The 21,490-nt window shown below is 35.0% G+C and overlaps 2 protein-coding genes across 5 annotated transcripts in view; one reads left to right on the top strand and one right to left on the bottom strand.

The window, feature by feature from the left end:
• The window catches only part of LOC133188461 (prostaglandin E synthase 3-like), an 82,189-nt gene extending 77,057 nt beyond the window's left edge, over positions 1-5,132 (top strand). For both annotated transcript variants that reach the window (XM_061323901.1, XM_061323900.1), the window contains one exon: positions 4,699-5,132. In XM_061323901.1, the coding sequence (XP_061179885.1) occupies positions 4,699-4,718 (20 nt within the window). In that variant the 3' untranslated portion in view covers positions 4,719-5,132. The remainder of the gene's footprint in view (positions 1-4,698) is intronic.
• A 12,096-nt stretch (positions 5,133-17,228) lies between these two features.
• The window catches only part of LOC133188457 (glycoprotein-N-acetylgalactosamine 3-beta-galactosyltransferase 1-like), a 45,208-nt gene continuing 40,946 nt past the window's right edge, over positions 17,229-21,490 (bottom strand). For 2 of the 3 annotated variants that reach the window (XM_061323895.1, XM_061323896.1), the window contains exon 4: positions 17,229-17,801. In XM_061323895.1, the coding sequence (XP_061179879.1) occupies positions 17,616-17,801 (186 nt within the window). In that variant the 3' untranslated portion in view covers positions 17,229-17,615. The remainder of the gene's footprint in view (positions 17,802-21,490) is intronic. The other variant, XR_009721292.1, reaches the window with a different exon arrangement.

Below are 21,490 nucleotides of genomic sequence, written 5' to 3'. Positions count from 1 at the left end.
TAGGAGATGAATTTAATTTTTGAGAATTCATGAGGACATGAACTACGATGCTTCATGCCTGTATATTTCATGATAAATATGCAGGTGTGAAGTGTTGTCGTTCATGTACCTCACGAATTCTCAAAAATTGAATTCATATCTTATATTTACATTATTTTTCTGATGACTTGCCACATATTTTTGTCATTCAACAATCATTTTTTAATAAAAAAGTTTGCACTATTTTTTGACTTCAATCACATCACAATGGAAATATTCTTACTCATCTCACGGTAGTTCATGAGAACATGAACTTTTTCTAATTTGCAAAGAATCTTAAGGAAAAATATTTGGAAATGTAAATATTTCTGTCTAATTGATCAGAAAGGTTTAAGTTACATACAAATTTATCATAATAACACATTTTAACAGCAAATTAAAATTCTCAAAAATGCAGCTCATATTGCTTTAAGTGAAAAGTAAATAATTTGAGCATTTCTGAGCAAAATTTCTGTTCTTCTTAGCATGAAATGTATATTTTGATAAAGATTGATAATTTTTTTCTGAGGTTTTAATTGTCATTCTTAAGTGTCCAATTCCATGGCTGCTTAAGTCTATTTAAAAGTATGATGCAACATGGTTTGCAATATTTTGTTTATTCATTATGTGTTTGATATTTTATTAATTCAATAGTTGTTTGATATTTTATTAATTCATGAAGCTTAATCATGCGTAAACAAGTATGACAAATTTATTTGTAAAGAAATGTGAAGAATTTTGCCAGGACTTATAAATTTGACAGATGTTTAGGAAGAACCGGTTTTCAGGGGGGGCCGGTTTGGAGAAGTTTCACTGTATGTGCAAAATATCAAATCCATACCTCTAACAGTTCTCAAGATATAAGGTGTGACAGACAGACAGACAGACAGAGATGCCAGGTAAAGGTCACCTTGACCTACTTTTTGAATTTTATGGCTAATCTTTTTCAAAACAATTAAGGTCATTAATTTGAATACTGAGAGGTTTAGAATCATTAAATCTTGTAAGATGATGAATCTTGGGGCCATAAAACATATTTATTAAAAAGTAGGTCACAGTGAGCTACAGTACCAACCAGACCCAACCTGACACCTAAGCAGTCTCAGAAAGCAGTCCCCGGGACTGCTTTGGGACCACTCTGGGACTGCTGTGGAACTGCTGTGGGACTGCTCTAGAAAGCAGACCCAGCAGTCCCTGGGACTGCTTTGTTCACTCATGCATGGAAAAGGTTCTGAGTCACATGATATCAGTGTTACACATCACTGAATATGCTGGTCAACAATGACACTAATTTCAATCTATATACTGCAAAAAATCTTTGTTTCAATAAATGTGTATAAATTTATTTCGGGATTAATTAATTTTAAACATAATCTGAGGGTTCCATTTGCGTGATTTACAGATGTACGTGTACTCAAACGTTTATATAATAAAAGTATTATTGTTTTCTGTTACATAGATAATCTAACGATAATTAAATTGGCAAGTCAGTGAAAATAATCATGACTGAAATATAATACTCAAAGAATTTTTCAAAAGCTCCAGTACTTAAGAAAACTGCATTCAGAGTATAGTATGGAAATCGGCCTTGCTCTGTAATTATAAGGTCTATTTAAAGCTAGTTTTGATAGAAAATAAATAACTCAAGTTTAATTTTCTATAAAAAATAAATATATAAATATGGAAACCAATATCAATCACAGTAAATAAAGAAATTGATTTATTTTGGTGAAAAATTAATATATACCACAAAACTGTGTTTAAATATTCATGTTATTAGTAGGTGTGAATGTCTTCTTTGTTGAATATTTATTATTTGTTCCTATATGCGTAGTGTGATTTTCATAACAGTTCAAAAATGACTGTCGCATGAGAATTGATACTGCTCAGAAAGAAATGGATCATCAATTTCAACTGTCTTTTATAGTTACATTGTTTATTGGTAATCTCATTTCTGAGTAAGCTCCGCCCATTAAATTAATTAACCCCGCCCACTGGGACTGCTGGGACCGCTGGGACTGCTTTCTGGGACCGCTGTGGGACTGCTCTGGGACTGCTTTAGTCCCAGAAAGCAGTCCCCGGGACTGTGTCAGGTTGGGTCTGGTTGGTACTGTAGTTTTTGAACTTTGCAGGCTTTCGATTTCAAAGCATTTTAAAGGCATAATTTGGACATTTTAAGGCCTATGATCATAAAACTTTGTAAGTTGATGCATCTTAGGTCCTCAAAAAAAGTCAACTGAAAAGTAGGTCACCATGACCTACTTTTCAATTTATTTGACTATAATTAAATATTTTGTGTACTAATTGGCTAAGAATCATCAAACTTTGTCAGTTGATGCATCTTGGGTCTTCGGAGTAGGTCGACTGAAAAGTAGGTCACAATGACCTACTTTTGAAAATTTATGGCTTTAATTAAATATTTCGGGTACTAATTGGCTTAGAATAATTAAACTTTGTCAGTTGATGCATCTTGGGTCAGCAGAGTTAGTCGACTGAAAAGGTCACTGTGACCTATTTTTGAAATTTTATGGCTTTATTTAAATATATCAGGTACTTATTAGCTTAGAATCATCAAACTTTTTCAGTTGATGCATCTTGGGTCCTCAAAGTATGTCATCTGAAAAGTAGGTCACTTAGACCTACTTTTGAAATTTTATGGTTATAATTTTTAAAATATTTTAGGTATAAATTGGCTTAGAATCATCAAACTTACTTGGGTCCTCAGAGAGTGACAAGTGATAAGTAGGTCACCATGACCAACTCTCAGGTACTAATTGGCTTAGAATCATCTTGGGTTCTCAGAGTGTTTCATCTAAAATGTAGGTCATGATGACCTACCTTTGGAATTTCAAGGCTTTATCTAAATATACAGGATACTTAGAGGCATCAAATAGAAGTGATAGGTTGTGCAGTTTATCAGAAGAGTGATTCAAGGCCCTTGGGCATCTTTTTTTTTCTGAGTATCTCACAAATCGATTATTGTCATAAAAAAGCACAGATAAGATTTATTGATGATTTCACGATAAACTGGACAAGAAAGATTTAATATTTATTGCTATAAAAATGTTCCAATGAAAAAGCATCTTAGAGAAATTATAAACCTTTAAAATGAAACAATGTCTATTATCCTGGAAACCAAAAAAAAAAATTAAAAGTACTGAAGTAAATTCAAAGTACTGAAAAAAAAAGATTGGGTAGGAGCAATTTTGACGGGTTGGTCGGAGTACATCGAACAAATCATTTTTAGCTCACCTGAGCTGAAGGCTCAAGTGAGCTTTTCTGATCAAAATTTGTCCGTTGTCTGTTGTTGTTGTTGTCGTTGTAAACTTTTCACATATTCATCTTCTTCTCCAGAACCACTGGGCTAATTTCAACCAAACTTGGCACACAGTATCCTTGGGTAAAAGGGATTCAAGTTTGTTCAAATGCAGGGCCACAACATTTTCCAAGGGGAGATAATACTGAATTGGTGAAAAATTGATAGCATCTTTTAAAAATCTTATCAAGAACCACTGGGTTAGAAAATATAAAACTTAGGTGAAATCATCCTTAGGTAGTGTAAATTCAAGTTCATTCAAATAATGACCCCCAGAGGATAGGGTGGGTCCACAATGCATGATCAAAGTTTTACATTGGAATACATAGGAAAAATCTTAAAAAATCTTCTCCTCAAGAACAGCATAGCCATTATTGATCGTATTTACATAGAATCATCTTAGGTAGTGTAGAATCAAGTTTGTTCAAATCATGACCTCATGGGGTAGTTTGGGTACACAATGGGTGGTCAAAATTTTACATAGGATTACATAGAAAAAATTCTTAAAAATCTTCTTCTCAAGAACAGCAGAGCCATTATTGATCATATTTACATGGAAGCATTCTCAGGTAGTGTAAAATCAAGTTTGTTCAAATCATGACCCCTGGAGGTAGGGTGGGGCCGTAATGGGTGATCAAAGTTTTACCTAGGATTACATAGAAAAAAATCTTTAAAAATCTTCTTCTCAAGAACAGCAAAGTCATGATAGGTCATATTAATATGGAAGCATCCTCATGTATTGTAGATTCAAATTTGTTCAAATTATGATCCTTAAGGAGTAGAGATGGGCCACAACAGAGGATCAAAGTTATACAGATGAATATAAAGGATATATCAATAAATAAATTCTTCTCAATAACAGGAAGGCCATGATTAATTCAGAAGCATCTTCAGGTAGTGTAGATTCAAGTGTGTTCAAATCATATCCTTGGGGGTAGGGCAAGGCCACAATGGAAGATCAAATGTATTTGAAAAATTCTTGAAAAATCTACTTAAGCCATGATTAGTCAAAGAAATATGGAAGCATTCTAAGGTAGTGTAGATTCAACTTTGTTCAAATTATCCCCCCTCCCCCGACCACTTTCATATTTAAACTTTTCAATACTGAACTGATTTCTGCTTTTTTCCTAGCAAAAATGCTCAGGTGAGCAATTGGGCCCATGGGTCTCTTGTTTATTGTTTGCCTAATGATTATTTAGGCCCATTGAATATGGTTATAGATAGCTTATCTGAGGAAATAATGTGTTATTGATGACAAGGCTCATAGGCCTATCATTATTTACAGCCTTACACATTCCATTAACAGTGTCAAATGAATTGGTTAAAAAAGACTTGACATAAATTTTAGTAATTTTTTTTTTCAGATTTGCCAGACTTGGAATGATTTATTTAAAAGAAAAAGGAAAGAAACTCTACAAACTTCACATGAACAACTTATTTCTTTTGAATGACATCATTAAGTCGGAGACTGAGAATATTTACTGACTTGAAGAACACCAGAGTCTCGATTACTAGATATACTTACTTTTTATATGATTTTGTTTTCTATACTTATGGAAAAATAGTAGATGCAAAAAATTAAGTTAATGGATTCACTATGTCCGTTGCTCTAGAAAATATTATAGAACTGCACGTCCTTGTGGCTACCAAGAATCTTATTTTAGCAATCAACAAGTTCTGTGAAGTATCCTCAAGTGAATCCCTTTCATGCCATCTTCATCCCATTTTTGTATTTTGGTGCAGTTGTATGTATCATATTTCCAATTTAAAACAATAAAATAGTTGTTTTTCAAATAAATATTGTTTTGACTGTGCTTGGTGAAAAAAATACATGTATAAGTAAAGATAGTAAAATATTATGCAGATGTAAAAGGTCTGATAAAATAATATTCATTGTGATGGAAACTTGCTCAGCTGTCAAGATTGTTTTAGGTCAAGATCTAGTAAATGACTTTAGACTAACTTTTTGGTGCTAGATCCATTATGACGTCATAATCATTTTCAACTTTCTTTTTCCCGTACTTTACGGCTCTAATAAAATTATGTAGAAAATAAAGTATTTTCATGGATTCCAATTTGAAATCATGAGAAAAGTAATCCCGATACCTATATTCAATTTAATATTATTTTAAAGAAGAAACCAAGAACATACAAATTAACGTTTTCTGAGAGACTGTAGGCAATCTGAATACATTTCATTGGTCTGATTTGGAAAAAACTCCCGTCTTCATGACAGGTTTTCTTATTTTTTCATTAAAAATGACAGTTTAAAATATGATTTTTCGTCTTATTTACCTACAAATTATGCCCCGAAACAACTTCTCTGACCAAGCTAAAATTATAAAGCATCATTAAAGGAATTGATTTCTCAAATCTGAGAAATCTGTAGGCACCTTTCATTTACTAGATCTTGACCTTAAGCTACACCTCTCCAAACTAAATGATTATACTCTGCTGCTTTGATTGAAGTTTGTCCATCACTTGTCCAAATTTTATGTCACCTGAGTCACTCAAGGGACCAATTACTATCTGTTTTTGTCCATCATCATGCATTGTGTGTTCCTTTTACATTCATTTTCAGCTTCTTCTCTTGAATTGCTGAACATTCAACCAATTAAGCATAAATGAGTGAAGGGAAACAAATAATGTGAATTTCACGGTCCCTCCCTCCTGACGGGTGGGGTTTTAACAATAAAAATTAATACAATCTTTAAAAATCTTTTTCTTTACTCTGTTTTAGAAGCGTTCTTTCGGCAAGAAACAATAAATATCATTATGACAGCAAATAATAAAAATTTTAATTTTACATAATTACCTCCTCATAATGTAACCATGCGGTTTGAACCAATAGGCAAGGGTTGAACATTCGCACTTTTATTCCGTTTGTGAGTAAACAGTCTAGAGTTAACACTGAAATCAATATTTTTGTTGAAAAAGAACATTTGGATTCTTCTTGCCAAAGTAACGCTGACATTCATTTATTTGTGCTAATAAACACATAAAAGCAACTTTTTAGGTCACCTGAGTCACTCAGGTGACCTATTGCTATCTGTTTTTGTCCGTCATCGTGCGTTGTGTGTTAACATTTGAACATTTTCAGCTTTTTCTCTGAAACTGCTGAACGAATTTCAACCAATTTTGGCATATAGCATTTATGGGTAAAGGGGAACAAAAATGTAGAATTTCATGGTCCCTGCCCTGCCGGGGCCTGAGAGGTGGGGCTAAAACTACCAAAATTAATGCAATCTTCAAAAATCTTTTTCTTTACTCGTGGACATCAAGGAGTCAAATTGTTGGTATGATTGTTATAAGCATTAAGCCCTCTACCAAAATTGTGAAATTCATGGCCCCAGGGTCAGGGGTTCTTGTGCGGGGGGGGGGGGGGCGCTATATAGATCATATAGTGACAGTGCATTATTTCTTGAAAATCTCTGATCCTGGGTATTTAACAAACTAACTAAGTACATAGTTATGATGAGCAAGAATGCCTCTTCCAAAATTGTGAATTTCATGGTCCCTGGGTCAGGGGTTCTGGTGTTAGGGTGGGGCTCTATTGATTTTAATTGTGAAAATGCATTAATTCTTTGAAAATCTTTTTTTCTGCTCCTGGGTATTAAACAAACTAAGTACATCATTATGATGAGCATGGGTGCCTCTTCCAAAATTGTGAATTTCATGGCCCCCGGATTGGGGGTTCTGGTGTTAGGGTGGGCTCAGTTGATTTTTTGTTTGTATGTTGTTTAATGTCCCTCTCGAGAATTTTTCACTCATATGGAGACGCCACCACTTGCCGGTGGAGAGCTGCAAATTTTGACTTTACTCGGCACTTACGGCCATTAAGCAGTGAGGGATCTTTTTCGTGCCAGCACCTACTGCGACATGGGACCTCGGTTTATACAGTCTCATCCGAAGGACCGGTCTCCACTTCCCACAGTGGGATTCGATTCCGCGACGTAAGGATCAACTCCTTACTCTGCGCCAAGCGGGTGACGGGATCAGTTGATAATATAGTGAAAATGCATTAATTCTTTGAAAATCTTCTTCTCTGCTCCTGGGTATTAAACAGACTAAGTATATAGTTATGATGAGCACGAATGCCTCTTCCAAAATTGTGAAATTCATAGCTCCTGGATCAGGGGTTCTGGCGTTAGGGTGGGTCTTTATTGATAATATAGTGAAAATGAATTAGTTCTTTGAAAATTTTCTCTGCTCCTGGGTATTATACCCCCGCTCTGAAGGAGAGGGGGGTATACTGTTTTACCCTTGTGTGTCTGTCTTTCTGTCTCTCCATCTGTGTGTCTGTCTGTCCGTAACAAATTTTGGTTGCAGTTTTCTCAGCAACTACTCATTGCAGATGCTTGAAATTTTAGCACACACTTTGTTTAGGCATGCCATATAGTGGGATTTATTTTTGTACAAATCCGATGTCAACTTCCTGTTTATCCGTGCGTCTGTCCATACCATACATAACAAATTTTGGTTTCAGTTTTCACAGCAACTACTCATTGCAGATGCTTGAAATTTTAACACACTCTTTGTTTAGGCATGTCATATGTTGGGATTCATTTTTGTACAAATCCGATGTCAATTACCTGATTATCACTGTGTCTGTCCATAACTGAACTTGTGTATTCACATCACAGCGGGGGTATTATTAGTGAGCACTGGCTCACAGACTTCTTGTTTAAACAAACTAAGTGCATAATTATGATAAGCAAGAATGCCTCTTCCAAAATTGTGAAATTCATGGTCCCAGGGTCCGGGATTCTAGTGAAAAAAGGGGGGCTCTTTTGATTATATAGTGAAAAAACATGATTTCTTTAAAAATCTTCTTTTCTGCTCCTGGTTGCAAAGCAAAGAAACTAAGATAATAGTTATAATGAGCAAGAGTGTTTCTTCCAGAATTGTGAGTTTCATGGCCTTTGGGTCAAGGGTTCTGGAGTTAGGGCAGGGCTCTATTGATTATATAGTGAACATGCTTTAATTCTATAAAATAATCCTGTCTGTACCTGTGTTGAGCAGGTACACGAATTGCATGGTTATGATGATCAAGGGTGCTTCTTACAAAATTTTAGAAACTCCTGGGCATATTGGAAGCAAACAGTTTAATAGTTTTAATAAGCAAGGACATTTTTACCAGATTTTTTTAACATTTGTTCCTGACCAGGGCTCTATTAATTTGTATTCTACTGAGAGAAGTTTTCCCCTTTGCTATTCACTTTTGATAATTAATCACTGTAAGTAATGCATTTGCAGACCTGTTTACTCTTACGATTTCGCCGTATTTTGTACGGATTTTGAGTCCAAAATACGTCTCACGTTCAGTGATATCGGGTTACTAAAACTCGGTGGTCTAAAACAAAAACCCGAAAGAAAGCAAGGTATGATGCTTTTCTTTGTTGTTAACTCATGTTTTGGTAATCAGAAATGTACCGTATATACTCGCTTATAAGTCGGTTTTGTGGGAGTTAACTTATTGCGACTTATACGCAAGATATAAAAAGAATGGTATTTTAATGGGTCAATCCCTCTAATTTAAGCTTAAAAAAATACAACCGACTTATAGGCGGACCGACTTATAGGCGAGTATATACGGGTAGTTGATCTCTAGTAATATATGTAAAATCGATGGAAAGTGAAATCTTACGGGCAAATGCCAAATCTCACTGACAAATCTAATAAAAAAATACTGAGAGAGAACGATATGGGTAAACAGGTCTGCATTTGAAAGGTTTAAAGAATAAGTGAATTATGCAAGAATATTTATTGTACATGTATAATACAAAAAGTACTGTAGTTAGAATGATCAGGTAGACTTGTATATTATAGATAAATAAAAATGAGACAAAAATAATATATCTTATTAATTTTTCTTCAAACAATGTGAAAGGTTACAAGATAGGGTTAAAATAGTACGGAAGCACAAATAGTTTGTTAATAGTCTGCATGATTATACTGATAAATGGGGGACAGATTAGAACTTAAATTATAAGTTGTTACTGAATACTAGACTAATTATTTTTGTTGATTCTGATCCATGGCCGTAGGAACCGGGGGGGGGGGGGGTGCCCCCCAATAATTTTGCCGATATTTAGAATACTATAGAAAACATAGCCATAAAAACGTGTGATGACCTTTTTTTTTTTTTTTTTTTTTTGTAGTCAAGGAATTTTTGGTAGTTGATAGTGCCTATCCAACTGAAAATCTGAAAATGTATGGTTGTGCCCCCCCCCCCCCCCAACTGAAATTGCTTCCTACGGGCCTGCGAGCATTCTATTTCTCTTGCTTTTAGCCAACAAAGCTTCATCTATCAGTTTATTTTATACTCTATGGATCCTCTAAATTGTTGTATTATACTCAGGTGACCGTTAAGGCCCTTGGGCCTCTTGTTTATTAATATCAGATGGTGCCTTAGGCTATTGACCAAAAGGGGAAAGTAATATCAAAATAAATTTAAGTCAAAGCAGTTCAGTTAGAACCTCCCCCCCCCCCTTTCGGTCCAGTTCGCCTCCCTAAAGTCAAATACTTGCCGACGCCTCTGTTATGCTAGTGACAATCGAATGATTTGAACAATCAGTATGCCGAAAGTACAATGTATTGCTAAAGGTTGAACTTCAAACATTAGGTTATCTAAGTAAGAATGTTTAGAGTATTTTATCAGCATGCAAAAGTAACGATTATCCGAAAGAAATGGTTAAATTTAATTGGAAGAGTAAGCTTTGTGAAAAGTATCAAATGAGTGATAGTTTAAAACAGGAGAACTAGCTCCTCTCAAGTTTTATAAGCATGGTGAAGCAAATGTTCCGCAAGATATTTCACCAGGACTCCTTCTTTTATCTATTGCTTCAATATCCACAATGATCGATCTCGGGTTGTAATCTACAGCACATTGCCCCCCCCCCTCCCCGGCAAGAAGACAAAGCATACGCTTAACCACTTTTAACTGAGATCTCAGGTCACTTGCAAATAGTTCGTCATTTCTCGCAGTAATAAAATATTACACTGGCGGATTTAAAGCCCCCCCCCCCCCCACCCCTCCTTGTAACCAAAAAATATACATAAGATTAATAAAGAACTATTTTGATGTGGAATATCGGATTAATTATAGCTTGAATATAGCTTAAATAAATCAAAGAACTTCTCAAAAAGCTCCTAAAACTGAGAGCTTCCAAGTGCATCGTCCCCTAGGCCTCCACTCCAACCCCAAGGGTAAAAGGGTCCCCCTTTTTACAGTTTCAAGAATCCTGAATCCGCTACTGTATTAAATGAATTCTTCGGGCATTAGAGGCACAAAAGTTAATTTATCTATATCAATACTATGATTGGAGATCACCTTATAATTTAAATCAAGAATTGAAAAGATTGATTTTTAAAATATTATTCAAATACAAACATATTAATAACTTTTAGTTTACAAAGATCTACTTTCAATTAAATTAGCAAAGGTGTGAAAGTAATGTCTTTAACATTTATGGGAGACGTCTGGGGTTCTATTGTGTGAAAACGCTACCAGGTAAATCTGAAGGCGGTGCTTATTATCTCGAGTTTTAAAGAAAGAGGGCGCTTTTGATTGGCATTCGACAGGAATCTGGGCGCACTTTCATTGGTCTGTCACATGAAGTTTGAGCATTTTTTTGATGTACTGGGTTCCTGTAAAGCTTTTGATGTACTAGGTTCCTGTAAAGTAGGAAACGGAAATATATATTTTCCTGATACTGTGTTTTGAATTGCCTTAAAAATAACTTGAAAATAGGCCAGATGATTCATTTGGTACAAAATATCACATATTTTAACATATTTTTCTAAAAATTTGCTATCTCTGGGTTATCTCTCCATGATTTTCAAACCTTATTTTTACGCATTCAAAGAAACAAACAATCATTTGTTTAAAAAATAAAACAAGATGTGTTTGTGAAACACTGATGCCCCTGTATGGCAACTTATAGCAAAGGTTAAACTTTCTCAAATGCAAATTAAATATGTTGGTACTCAAAGTAAGGTCTTGTCTCGAGGAATAAACCTATGAAATATGAAAGCTATAGCAGCAACATTGAATAGATATGGAAAAAGTTCGAGTTTTTTCAAAAGTATGTCATACATCAAGGCCAAGGTCAAATGGTCAAAATTAATGAAATCTCCAAAGAAATACACAGGTGAAATATGAAAGCCGAAGCACCAATCGTTCAAAAGTTATGACCAAGGTTAAAGTTTTCCAAATGTAGATCAAGCTCTAAGGTCAAGGTCAAAGGTCAAAGTTGCTGCTATCCAAAGAAAGATCTTGTCACAAGGATTACATGTGTGAAGTATGAAAGCCCTAGCACCAACTGTTCAAAAGTTATGGCCAAGGTTAAAGTTTTCCAAAAGTAGGTCAAACTCCAAGGTCAAAGGGTCAAAGTTGTTGGTATCCAAAGAAAGGTCTTGTCACAAGGATTACATGTGTGAAGTATGAAAGCCCTAGCACCAACTGTTCAAAAGTTATGGCCAAGGTTAAAGTTTTCCAAAAGTAGGTCAAACTCCAAGGTCAAAGGGTCAAACTTGTTGATATCCGAAGAAAGGTCTTGTCACAAGGATTACACAGGTGAAATATGAAAGCCCTAGCACCAACCGTTCAAAAGTTATGGCCAAGGTTAAAGTTTTCCAAAAGTAGGTCAAACTTCAAGGTCAAAGAGTCAAAGTTGTTGGTATCCGAAGAAAGGTCTTGTCACAAGGATTACACAGGAAAGCCCTAGCATCAACCGTTCAAAAGTTATGGCCAAGGTTAAAGTTTTCCAAAAGTAGGTCAAACTCCAAGGTCAAAGGGTCAAAGTTGTTGGTATCCAAAGAAAGGTCTTGTCACAAGGATTACATATATGAAATATGAAAGCCCTAGCACCAACCGTTCAAAAGTTATGGCCAAGGTTAAAGTTATCCAAAAGTAGGTCAAACTCCAAGGTCAAAGGGTCAAAGTTGATGGTATCCAAAGAAAGGTCTTGTCACAAGAATTACACATGTGAAATATGAAAGCCCTAGCATCAACCGTTCAAAAGTTATGGCCAAGGTTAAAGTTTTCCAAAAGTAGGTCATACTCCAAGGTCAAGGTCAAAGGGTCAAAATTGCTGGTATCCAAAGAAAGGTCTTGTTTCAAGCATTACACATGTGAAGTATGAAAGCCCTAGCACCAATTGTTCAAAAGTTATGGCTAAGGATAAAGTTTGGTAAAATTTTGCAAAACTGGTCAAGGTCAAAAGCAAATATGGTGGTACCCAAAGAAAGGTCTTGTCACAAGGAATACACATCTGAAATATGAAAGCCATAGCTCCAACCAATCAAAAGTTATGGGCAAGGTTAACGTTTTTGTGGACAAACAGCTAAACAGACAGACAGACGGACGGACAGGGCAAAAACTATATACCCCCGAATCTTTGATACGGGGGCATAAAAAATCCAATGTGTAAATGCGGTGCTTCATTGTCGTTTTAAAATCCAAGTTGTATGTGTAGCGATGATAGCTCAGTAGTATTTGTTACCCGTCCAGTGCAATGGACTTAGAAAATTTTTTGGTTCGATCCTCGCATGGAGCGTTAATAATTTTTTTTTTTTTTGCAAAAAATCAATTCATTTGTCAGTTTAATTTTTTTGTACTGATTTATTTAAATATGGAATCTGGTTCAGTTGCATCTGGAGCGAAAGCAATTCTTCCAAACTACTGATACTTTAATATACATCTGTATTTGCACTTGCATTTAACTATACGTTTATTATCTTGTAGATGTTTATTATTTATGTGAAGCACTACTATGTTTTAGTTTGATTATCAAGATAAGCGGACCTAAATATTATAATTTGACATGTTATTTCAAGCATGTAACATTTTCCTATGTGCGTTACTTTGTAATGCCTTACCAGCTGTGGTCAGCCGACCAAATCGCGGACATTTAAACTATAAATGTTTCGTACACATGATTCCTGCAGATATACGCCCATCTTCTTTATATCATATGTAACTTACATTGACTTCAGTGTGCATGCCATGTTACAACGCACTTTGAAAAAATACGCACTTTGAAATTTTTTTTTAAAGTGCGTTAAATTTGGGACCAAAATAACGCACTTTGAAAAAAAATTCTTTTCAAAGTGCGTTAATATCTACCATATTAACACACTTTGAAAAAAAAATTGCACGGCTTGGTCAGTACTCTTGCAGATTTTAGGTATGATAGATAATTATTTGAACCTGGTTAATTGCTGCAACATTGAAGTCATATACGTTTGTGTATATTACAGGTAGACTGAACGGCTACCTCTCTGTCTATCATACATTGTTGAACTTAGTTTTTGTCATATGATTTTGGACTTTATACACTATCATGATCCACCATGGGTTCCAACTGGCTAACAAATTTTCTGTTCTATATTTTTCAAAGTACTTTTGAAAATAAAAGTTAGAAATTTTAAAAAATCCTCAACCTTTTTAAAATTATATATTTGATCCGTTAAAGCGTATCCACATGTATATATGGAACGTGTTTGATCAGATGAAATATAGGTAACAATTATATTGTGTCACAAAAAATCTTATATTTCTAGCTTGTGTGTTGAGAATAAGCCTAAGACATTCGTAATTAGTAACTTTTATAAACATATAAATAAGAGTTGTTTCTTTTCCCTTAAGTCTGATGAAAGGGGCCACAGAAAAATGTGCCCTTCCATGTAGTGCATAGAGCGCAATCTAGACAGTGAATAAATGTATTGTTTTTATACATGTAATTACAGTTTTACTGTAGTGAGGTGAAGTGTGGACGCTATCATGAACCATCGTGATCAGTGCCTTACTTAATCAAGGACACTGGACAACAATTTGTCTCCTTCGTAGAATTCAGAACATTGTTTGAACTGTAATTATTTACATCTGTAAACGAGAGGTTCATGGGCCACAACGCTCACCGGAGTAACTATGACCCTTCTGTTCTTCATCAGCAGATTCATAATTTGAACAATCTTTCAAGAATCTACACTACCTGTGGATGTCTTTGTATTAATATGACCAATATGACTCTGCTGTTCTTGGGAATTTTAGCTCTTCTGAGCCAAAGGCTCAAAGAGCTAATGCTATGGCCATTTGTGCGGTGTGCATAAACTTTTTAGAGTATGGGCCATAACTCAAGAACCCCTTGGCCAATTATTGTCAAATTTGTCACAGGGTATCCTTGGCCCAAGGGCTCCGTTTTATACTAAAACTAGGTTTGTGACCCTTAAACAAGGGGAGATAATTAGGAAATAGATACAAAAGTACTGGTTGCTAAAAAATCTTCTTCTCATGACCACTAGGCAGATGATTACCAAACTTACATAAAAGGATGAGGATATGTTGTAAATTAAAAATTGTTCAAGGCATCACCCTGGGGCAAAGAGCGTGGTCTCAAGGTCACTTCAAAGTTGACCAAAAATTACATTTTATTAAAATGTTGATATTTTGCTTACTATAAGGCCTAAGATCATCAAATCTTGTCAGTTGATGCATCCAAGGACCTCATATCATGTTGACTCAAAAGTAGGTCACGGTGACCTACTTTTTAAATTTTGCGTCCATTCTTTTTCAGAATGATTTAGAGGCATATTTTGAAAAATTTAAGGCCTATGATCATCAAACTTGTCAGTTGATGTATCTTGGGTCCTCGGGAGTACGTCGACTAAAAAGTAGGTCACCTTGACCTACTTTTTGAATTTAATGGCTAATCTTTTTCAAAACAATTATGGTCATTAATTCGAATACTGAGAGGTTAAGAATCATGAAATCTTGCAAGATGATGCACCTTGGGGCCATAAAACATATGTATTAAAAAGTAAGTCACAGTGACCTACTTTTTAAACTCTGCAGGCATTCGATTTCAAAGCGTTTTAGAGGCATACTTTGGACATTTTAAAGCCTATGATCATAATACTTCGTAAGTTGATTTTTAAAAACGTCAACTGAAAAGTAGGTCACCTTGACCTACTTTTCAATTTATATGACTATAATTAAATATTTCAGGTACTAATTGGCTTAGACTCATCAAACTTTTTCAGTCGATGCATCTTGGGTCTTCGGAGTAAGTCGACTGAAAAGTAGGTCACCATGACCTACTTTTGAAAATTTATGGCTTTAATTATATATTTCAGGAACTAATTGGCTTAGAATCCTCAAACTTTGTCAGTTGATGCATCTTGGGTCCTTGGAGTTTAACAACTGAAAAGTAGGTCAACCTGACCTACTTTTGAAATTTTATGGCTGTATTTAATATTTTTCGGGTACTATTTGGCTAAGAATCATCAACAAATTTTTCAGTTGATGCATCTTGGGTCCTCGCAGTAGGTCAACTGAAAAGTAGGTCACCGTGACCTACTTTTCAATATATATGACTATAATTAAATATTTCAGGAACTAATTGGCTTAGAATCATCAAACTTTGTCAGTTGATGCATCTTGGGTCCTTGGAGTACGAGAACTGAAAAGTAGGTCACCCTGACCTACTTTTGAAATTTTATGGCTGTATTAAATATTTTCGGGTACTATTTGGATTAGAATCATCAAACTTTGTCAGTTGATATATCTTGGGTCCTCGCAGTAGGTCGACTGAAAAGTAGGTCAATTTATATGACTATAATTAAATATTTCAGGAACTAATTGGCTGAGAATAATCAAACTTTGGTCAGTTGATGCATCTTGGGTCTTCGGAGTAGTTCTACTGAAAAGTAGGTCACCCTGACCTACTTTTGAAAATTTATGGCTTTAATTAAATATTTCAGGTACTAATTGGTTTAGAATCATCAAACTTTTATCAGTTGATGCATCTTGGATCTGCAGAGTTAGTCGACTGAAAAGGAGGGCACTATGACCTCTTTTTGATATTTTATGGTTTTATTTAAATATATCAGGTACTTATTGGCTTAGAATCATCAAACTTTATCAGTTGATGCATCTTGGATCCTCAAAGTATGTCATCTGAAAAGTAGGTCACTTAGACCTACTTTTGAAATTTTATGGTTATAATTTTAAAAATATTTTAGGTATTAATTGGCTTAGAATCATCAAACTTAGTTGATGCATCTTGGGTCCTCAGAAAATGACAAGTTATAAGTAGGTCACCATGACCAACTCTCAGGTACTAATTGGCTTAGAATTGTATTGGGTTCTCAGAGTGTTTCATCTAAAATGTAGGTCATGTTGACCTACCTTTGGAATTTCAAGGGTTTATCTAAATATACAGGATACTTAGAGGCTTCAAATAGAAGTGATAGGTTGTACAGTTTATCAGAAGAGCGATTCAAGGCCCTTGGGCCTCTTGTTTTTAAAGATTTCTACATATGTATTATATATTGATTCTTATTCATAACTTTGATCCATTGTAGTGGCCCTGCCTTACCCCAAAGGAACCATGTATTGTACAAACTTCAATCTATACAACCTAAGGATGACTCTATTAATATGAATCATCGTGGCTTTGCTGTTCCTCAAAAGTTTTTAAAGTTATTTCCTATATAATTCTTATGTAAAATTTTGATTCCCTGCTGTGACCCTGCCTTACTCTCGGGGATAATGCTTTGTACAAACTTCAATCTACATTACCTTAGAGGGTTTCTGTATTTATATGACTAATCATGACTTTTCTGTTCCCGAGTAGAAATTTTTAAAAAAGATTTTTACATATGTACTATATATTGATTCTTATTTATAACTTTGATTCCCTGTAATGGCCCTTTCTTTAGCCCCTGGTGCATGATTTGTATAAACCTCAATTTACGCTCCTGTATAAAAATTCCTTATCAGGGCTTTGCTGTTCTTGATAAAAAAAATCTTTTAAAGGAATACATGTATGTCAATCTAGCCTTGAGAAATATAGGATATTAATTTTTTGGGACTCATTGAAAGTTAGTGTAACATGTTCATGATTTTTACTTTCATTTTTACATACATGTATTTTAAGTCAATAGACAATTTATTAAAATACAATATTTTTGTAAATCATAAATGCAGTATTTTTTGCTACATGTTGAGCAGTTGAAACAAATATCTACATGAGCATAGAATATAATGACTTATTATATTTCTTTTATGAACGAGCATCATTCCTCGTGTCATGTTACACATTCACAGCAAAAACAAAGACATTAAGACAAACAAAAAATATACGACACATGAAGATTTCGTGCAGAATTCCATTTGGATTGGACGGTATGATTTATGGATTTGAAAATGTTCCCATAATATCACCGACAGCCAGGAGCGACTCGGTCTCATCACCTGTTGAAGTTGTAAATCGAATCACTTGAGGGTTTTTACAGAAATCGTTGCATTGTTTGTATATAATGTTTCTCGCTGATTAAGATCCTGATTTCTGGTTTCAATCCCGTACGGTCTAAGGTGGTACACGTAAAATTCTAGGGAGTACATGCTCTCTGGCTTAATATAATGAAATGAAATGGAATAGTCACTGATGCTCTCCACACCCTAAAAAATAAAACAAGTATCATTTATGTATTCATTCTAATATAGAGTGTCAATTTTCTGTATGTTTTAATCTCTCTGTCGAAAAGTAATTCCCAAGAGCATATAATTATATAATACATTGGTATATAGATATAAGCATTTGACAGTCAACAATATATATTTTATTGACTGGGTTTGAGGGCAGACCCAAGAACCAAACTGTTTGCCTGAGGTCGTTGGGCCAAAGGCAAACAAACGCATTTTTTGTCCGAGAATACAGTCAATAAATGTTTTGTTATCCTTTGACTTTTTCCCTTGACATATTGTCTTTCAAACATATTATCTATTAATAATTAAAAAATCTGCATTATGTCTATTTTAATGTAGTCATAATACAAATGTTTATTGATAAATAGAAAATATGTCCGAAAGACAGTATCTTGCTTCCACTTTAGTGATATCTGGTAAGATACAGCTAATAACGCTAACGGTCATAACGGTCCAACATCGATTTTTTTTGACCGCTCAGAAAAACATCGGAAATAGTAGTCTGTTTAGTATAGATTTATAAAGAAAACAGTTTTTAAAGGTACAGCAATATTTGTTTATCTGATGCTAGCCAGGTCTACAGGCTTTCTACTCTACTTGGATGAACTAGAGTGTTCCAAAGAACGCATGTGTCGCCTGCTTTATAGCATTTTTAAAGATTAAAATAAGTTTAAGGACATTGGCAAGTCAGGGTTTTCCGGAGGAAAAAGGTTAAATAAAGGTTTTTTGCGCTTATGAAATAGTGATTGAGAGTGATCTCCCGTGTAGAATTCTCTTAGCCGTGAAAACCAATAAAGCGTATGTTACAGAGGTAAACAAAAGCACATGTACTTCCTTCATCGGGTAGAATTTCATCTATACAGCAAGAAAGAAAAGTAGTAATGGCTTTGTTGTACATTGTATTCAGGGGACAAAGAGCCAACAGGTCGTCATTTACTATAGTTATGCTAAGTATGTTGGGATGGGCAAAGATGTGACATATGCTGAAAGGTAGACCGACTGAGATCAATTCTTAGGTTGTATGAAGGAAGCAGCATTTAGTAACTACGAATAAAAATCAAAATAAATCCATGCCAATATTTTTATGACAGTATGTTTCAGCCAATTCAGTCAATTGCATGATAGAAACACTCAACCAGTCTGACTCTCTTGTCCATTATGAATAACGTAATTATAGCTGTTGAGGGAAGTAACTCAAAAATATAGATCGGGGCCGGTATGTTCATGTCTTGTTTCTATATAAATATTTTCAGCCAAAATATCTAGAAGTCATAGGAAATGAAGATACAATAATGTATATAATACAAAAACTATATGAAATAAGTGGGTTTTGGAGAAATATTATGGTGAAAAATTATGTAGGTCCCTTTTATCAACAATATACTTAGGAAATGCATTGAGAATTGCAAAAACAATGAATAGACAAAATCTAAAAAAGAAGATTGGCTTGGTAGGTTAAACAATCCAGAATATAGCCTGTTTAGTACAAGTAAACCTACTCTAGAGTTCTTGAAAAATTTTATACGATAACCAGGAACGTTGCCAATGTCCTTCAGGCATTTGCCTTCAAACACAAAAAAAAATCCACGGATAGTAAGACTGCCATAGAAAAGCACTTATCATATAAAATCTGGCAATCATATAGAAATATAATTCCTCAAATTCCTCAATCCTCAAAGCAAAGTAGGCAAAAGGTAAAGGTCAAGTGGACTGTAACGTTGGTTTTTTTAGCTCACCTGAGCTGAAAACTCAAGTGAGCTTTTCTGATCACCCGTTGTCCGTCGTCCGTCCGTCCGTCTGTTCGTCTGTCTGTCCGTCTGTAAACTTTTCACATTTTCAACTTCTTCTCAAGAACCACTAGGCCAATTTTAACCAAACTTGGTACAAAGTATCCTTGGGTGAAAGGGAGTGTAAATTGTTAAAATAAAGGGCAAAGTTCCCTTACAAGGGGAGATAATCAAGAAAAGACAAAAATAGGGTGGGGTCATTAAAAAATCTTCTCAAGAACCACTGGGCCAGAAAAGCTGAAACTTATATGGAAGCACCCTGGGGTAGTGTAGATTCTAAATTGTTAAAATCATAACCCCCGGGGGTAGGGCAGGGCCACAATAGGGAATCAAAGTTTTACATTGAAATACATAAGAAAAATCTTCAGAAATCTTCTTCTCAAGAACCACTGGACCAGAAAAGCTGAAACTTATATGGAAGCATCCTGGGGTAGTGTAGAATCTAAATTGTTCAAATCATGACCCCCGGGGATAGGGCGGGGCCACAATAGGGAATCCAAGTTTTACATTGAAATATATAGGAAAAATCTTTAAAAATCTTCTTCTCAAGAACTACTGGGCCAGAAAAGCTGAAACTTATATGGAAGCATCCTGGGGTAGTGTAGATTATAAATTGTTCAAAACATGACCCCCGGGGGTAGCGCGGGACACATTAGGGAATCCAAGTTTTACGTTGAAATATATAAGAAAAATCTTTAAAAATCTTCTTTTCAAGAACCACTGGACCAATAAAGCTGAATCTTATTTGGAAGCATCCTGAGATAGTGTAGATTCTAAATTGTTCAAATCATGACCCCTGGGGGTAGGGCGGGGCCACAATAGGTACATTAAAAGGGGGAAATCTGGTAAAGAACAGCATGGCCAAAGTTACTCAGGTGAGCGATGTGGCCCATGGGCCTCTTGTTTTTCATTATGTTGGCAAACATTTCACATGCAAAATAGTATAGACTTACCTCTTTAATGTCAAAAATATGCTGTATATCGGCACAATTTTGAAAGTAGGTCAAAGGTCAAAGTAGGTTTAAGGGTTACAAATTCTCTGAATTCTAAAACTTTAATGTAACATAAGCTCCGCCTTTTTTACCAGGTCATCCCCAATCTTTATAAGGGCCGTTGCATGCTCCTCACATTATTTAACCATTCGTTTTTTATTTCGATTTAGATAACTGATTTTATGAAACTTCAAGAGTACTGTGCAACAATATATTCGAGAAGTGGTGTAAATCAGATGTGGATACTTAAAAATTCCAAGGAACTTTTGGAAAATTTGAAATCACAAGATTTTACCAAAATCAACAGCTTAAAAACTTATGACTTTTCAACTTTGTACACAACCATTCCCCACGATAAATTAAAGTCCAGGCTTTTTGATATCATTGACAGCTGCTTTTTCAATAAAAATGGAACTCGTAAATATACTTACCTTGTCATTGGTCATTTGCAAAATTATTTTGTCAAAAAACAAGTACTCTGAAGTTGACATTAAAAAGATGCTTGAGTTTCTGATTGACAATATCTATGTGGTTTTTGGAGACCAGGTCTTCCAACAATCTATTGGAATTCCTATGGGTACCAATTGCGTCCCGTTGTTAGCAGACCCTTTTTTGTATTCGTATGAAGCAGAATTTGTCCAAAATCTTGTACGTGAAAAGAAGAAAACACTTGCTGTGGCGTTCAACTCGACATTTAGATATATCGACGACGTATTGTCAATTAACAATGGCTATTTCCATTCTCATGTCGATACGATATATCCTTGTGAACTTGAGATAAAAGATACCACAGAGTCTGACACATCTGTTTCATATTTGGATATTTTACTTGAAAAAGACGTTAATGGTAATCTAACAACCAAGCTTTATGATAAACGTGATG

The sequence above is a fragment of the Saccostrea echinata genome, unplaced genomic scaffold, assembly GCF_033153115.1.
Source record: "Saccostrea echinata isolate AGI-Se365-2 ecotype Australia unplaced genomic scaffold, CSIRO_AGI_Sech_v1 ptg000016l, whole genome shotgun sequence".
NCBI lineage: Eukaryota > Metazoa > Mollusca > Bivalvia > Ostreida > Ostreidae > Saccostrea > Saccostrea echinata.
This window is presented reverse-complemented; position numbering and strand designations above follow the sequence as displayed.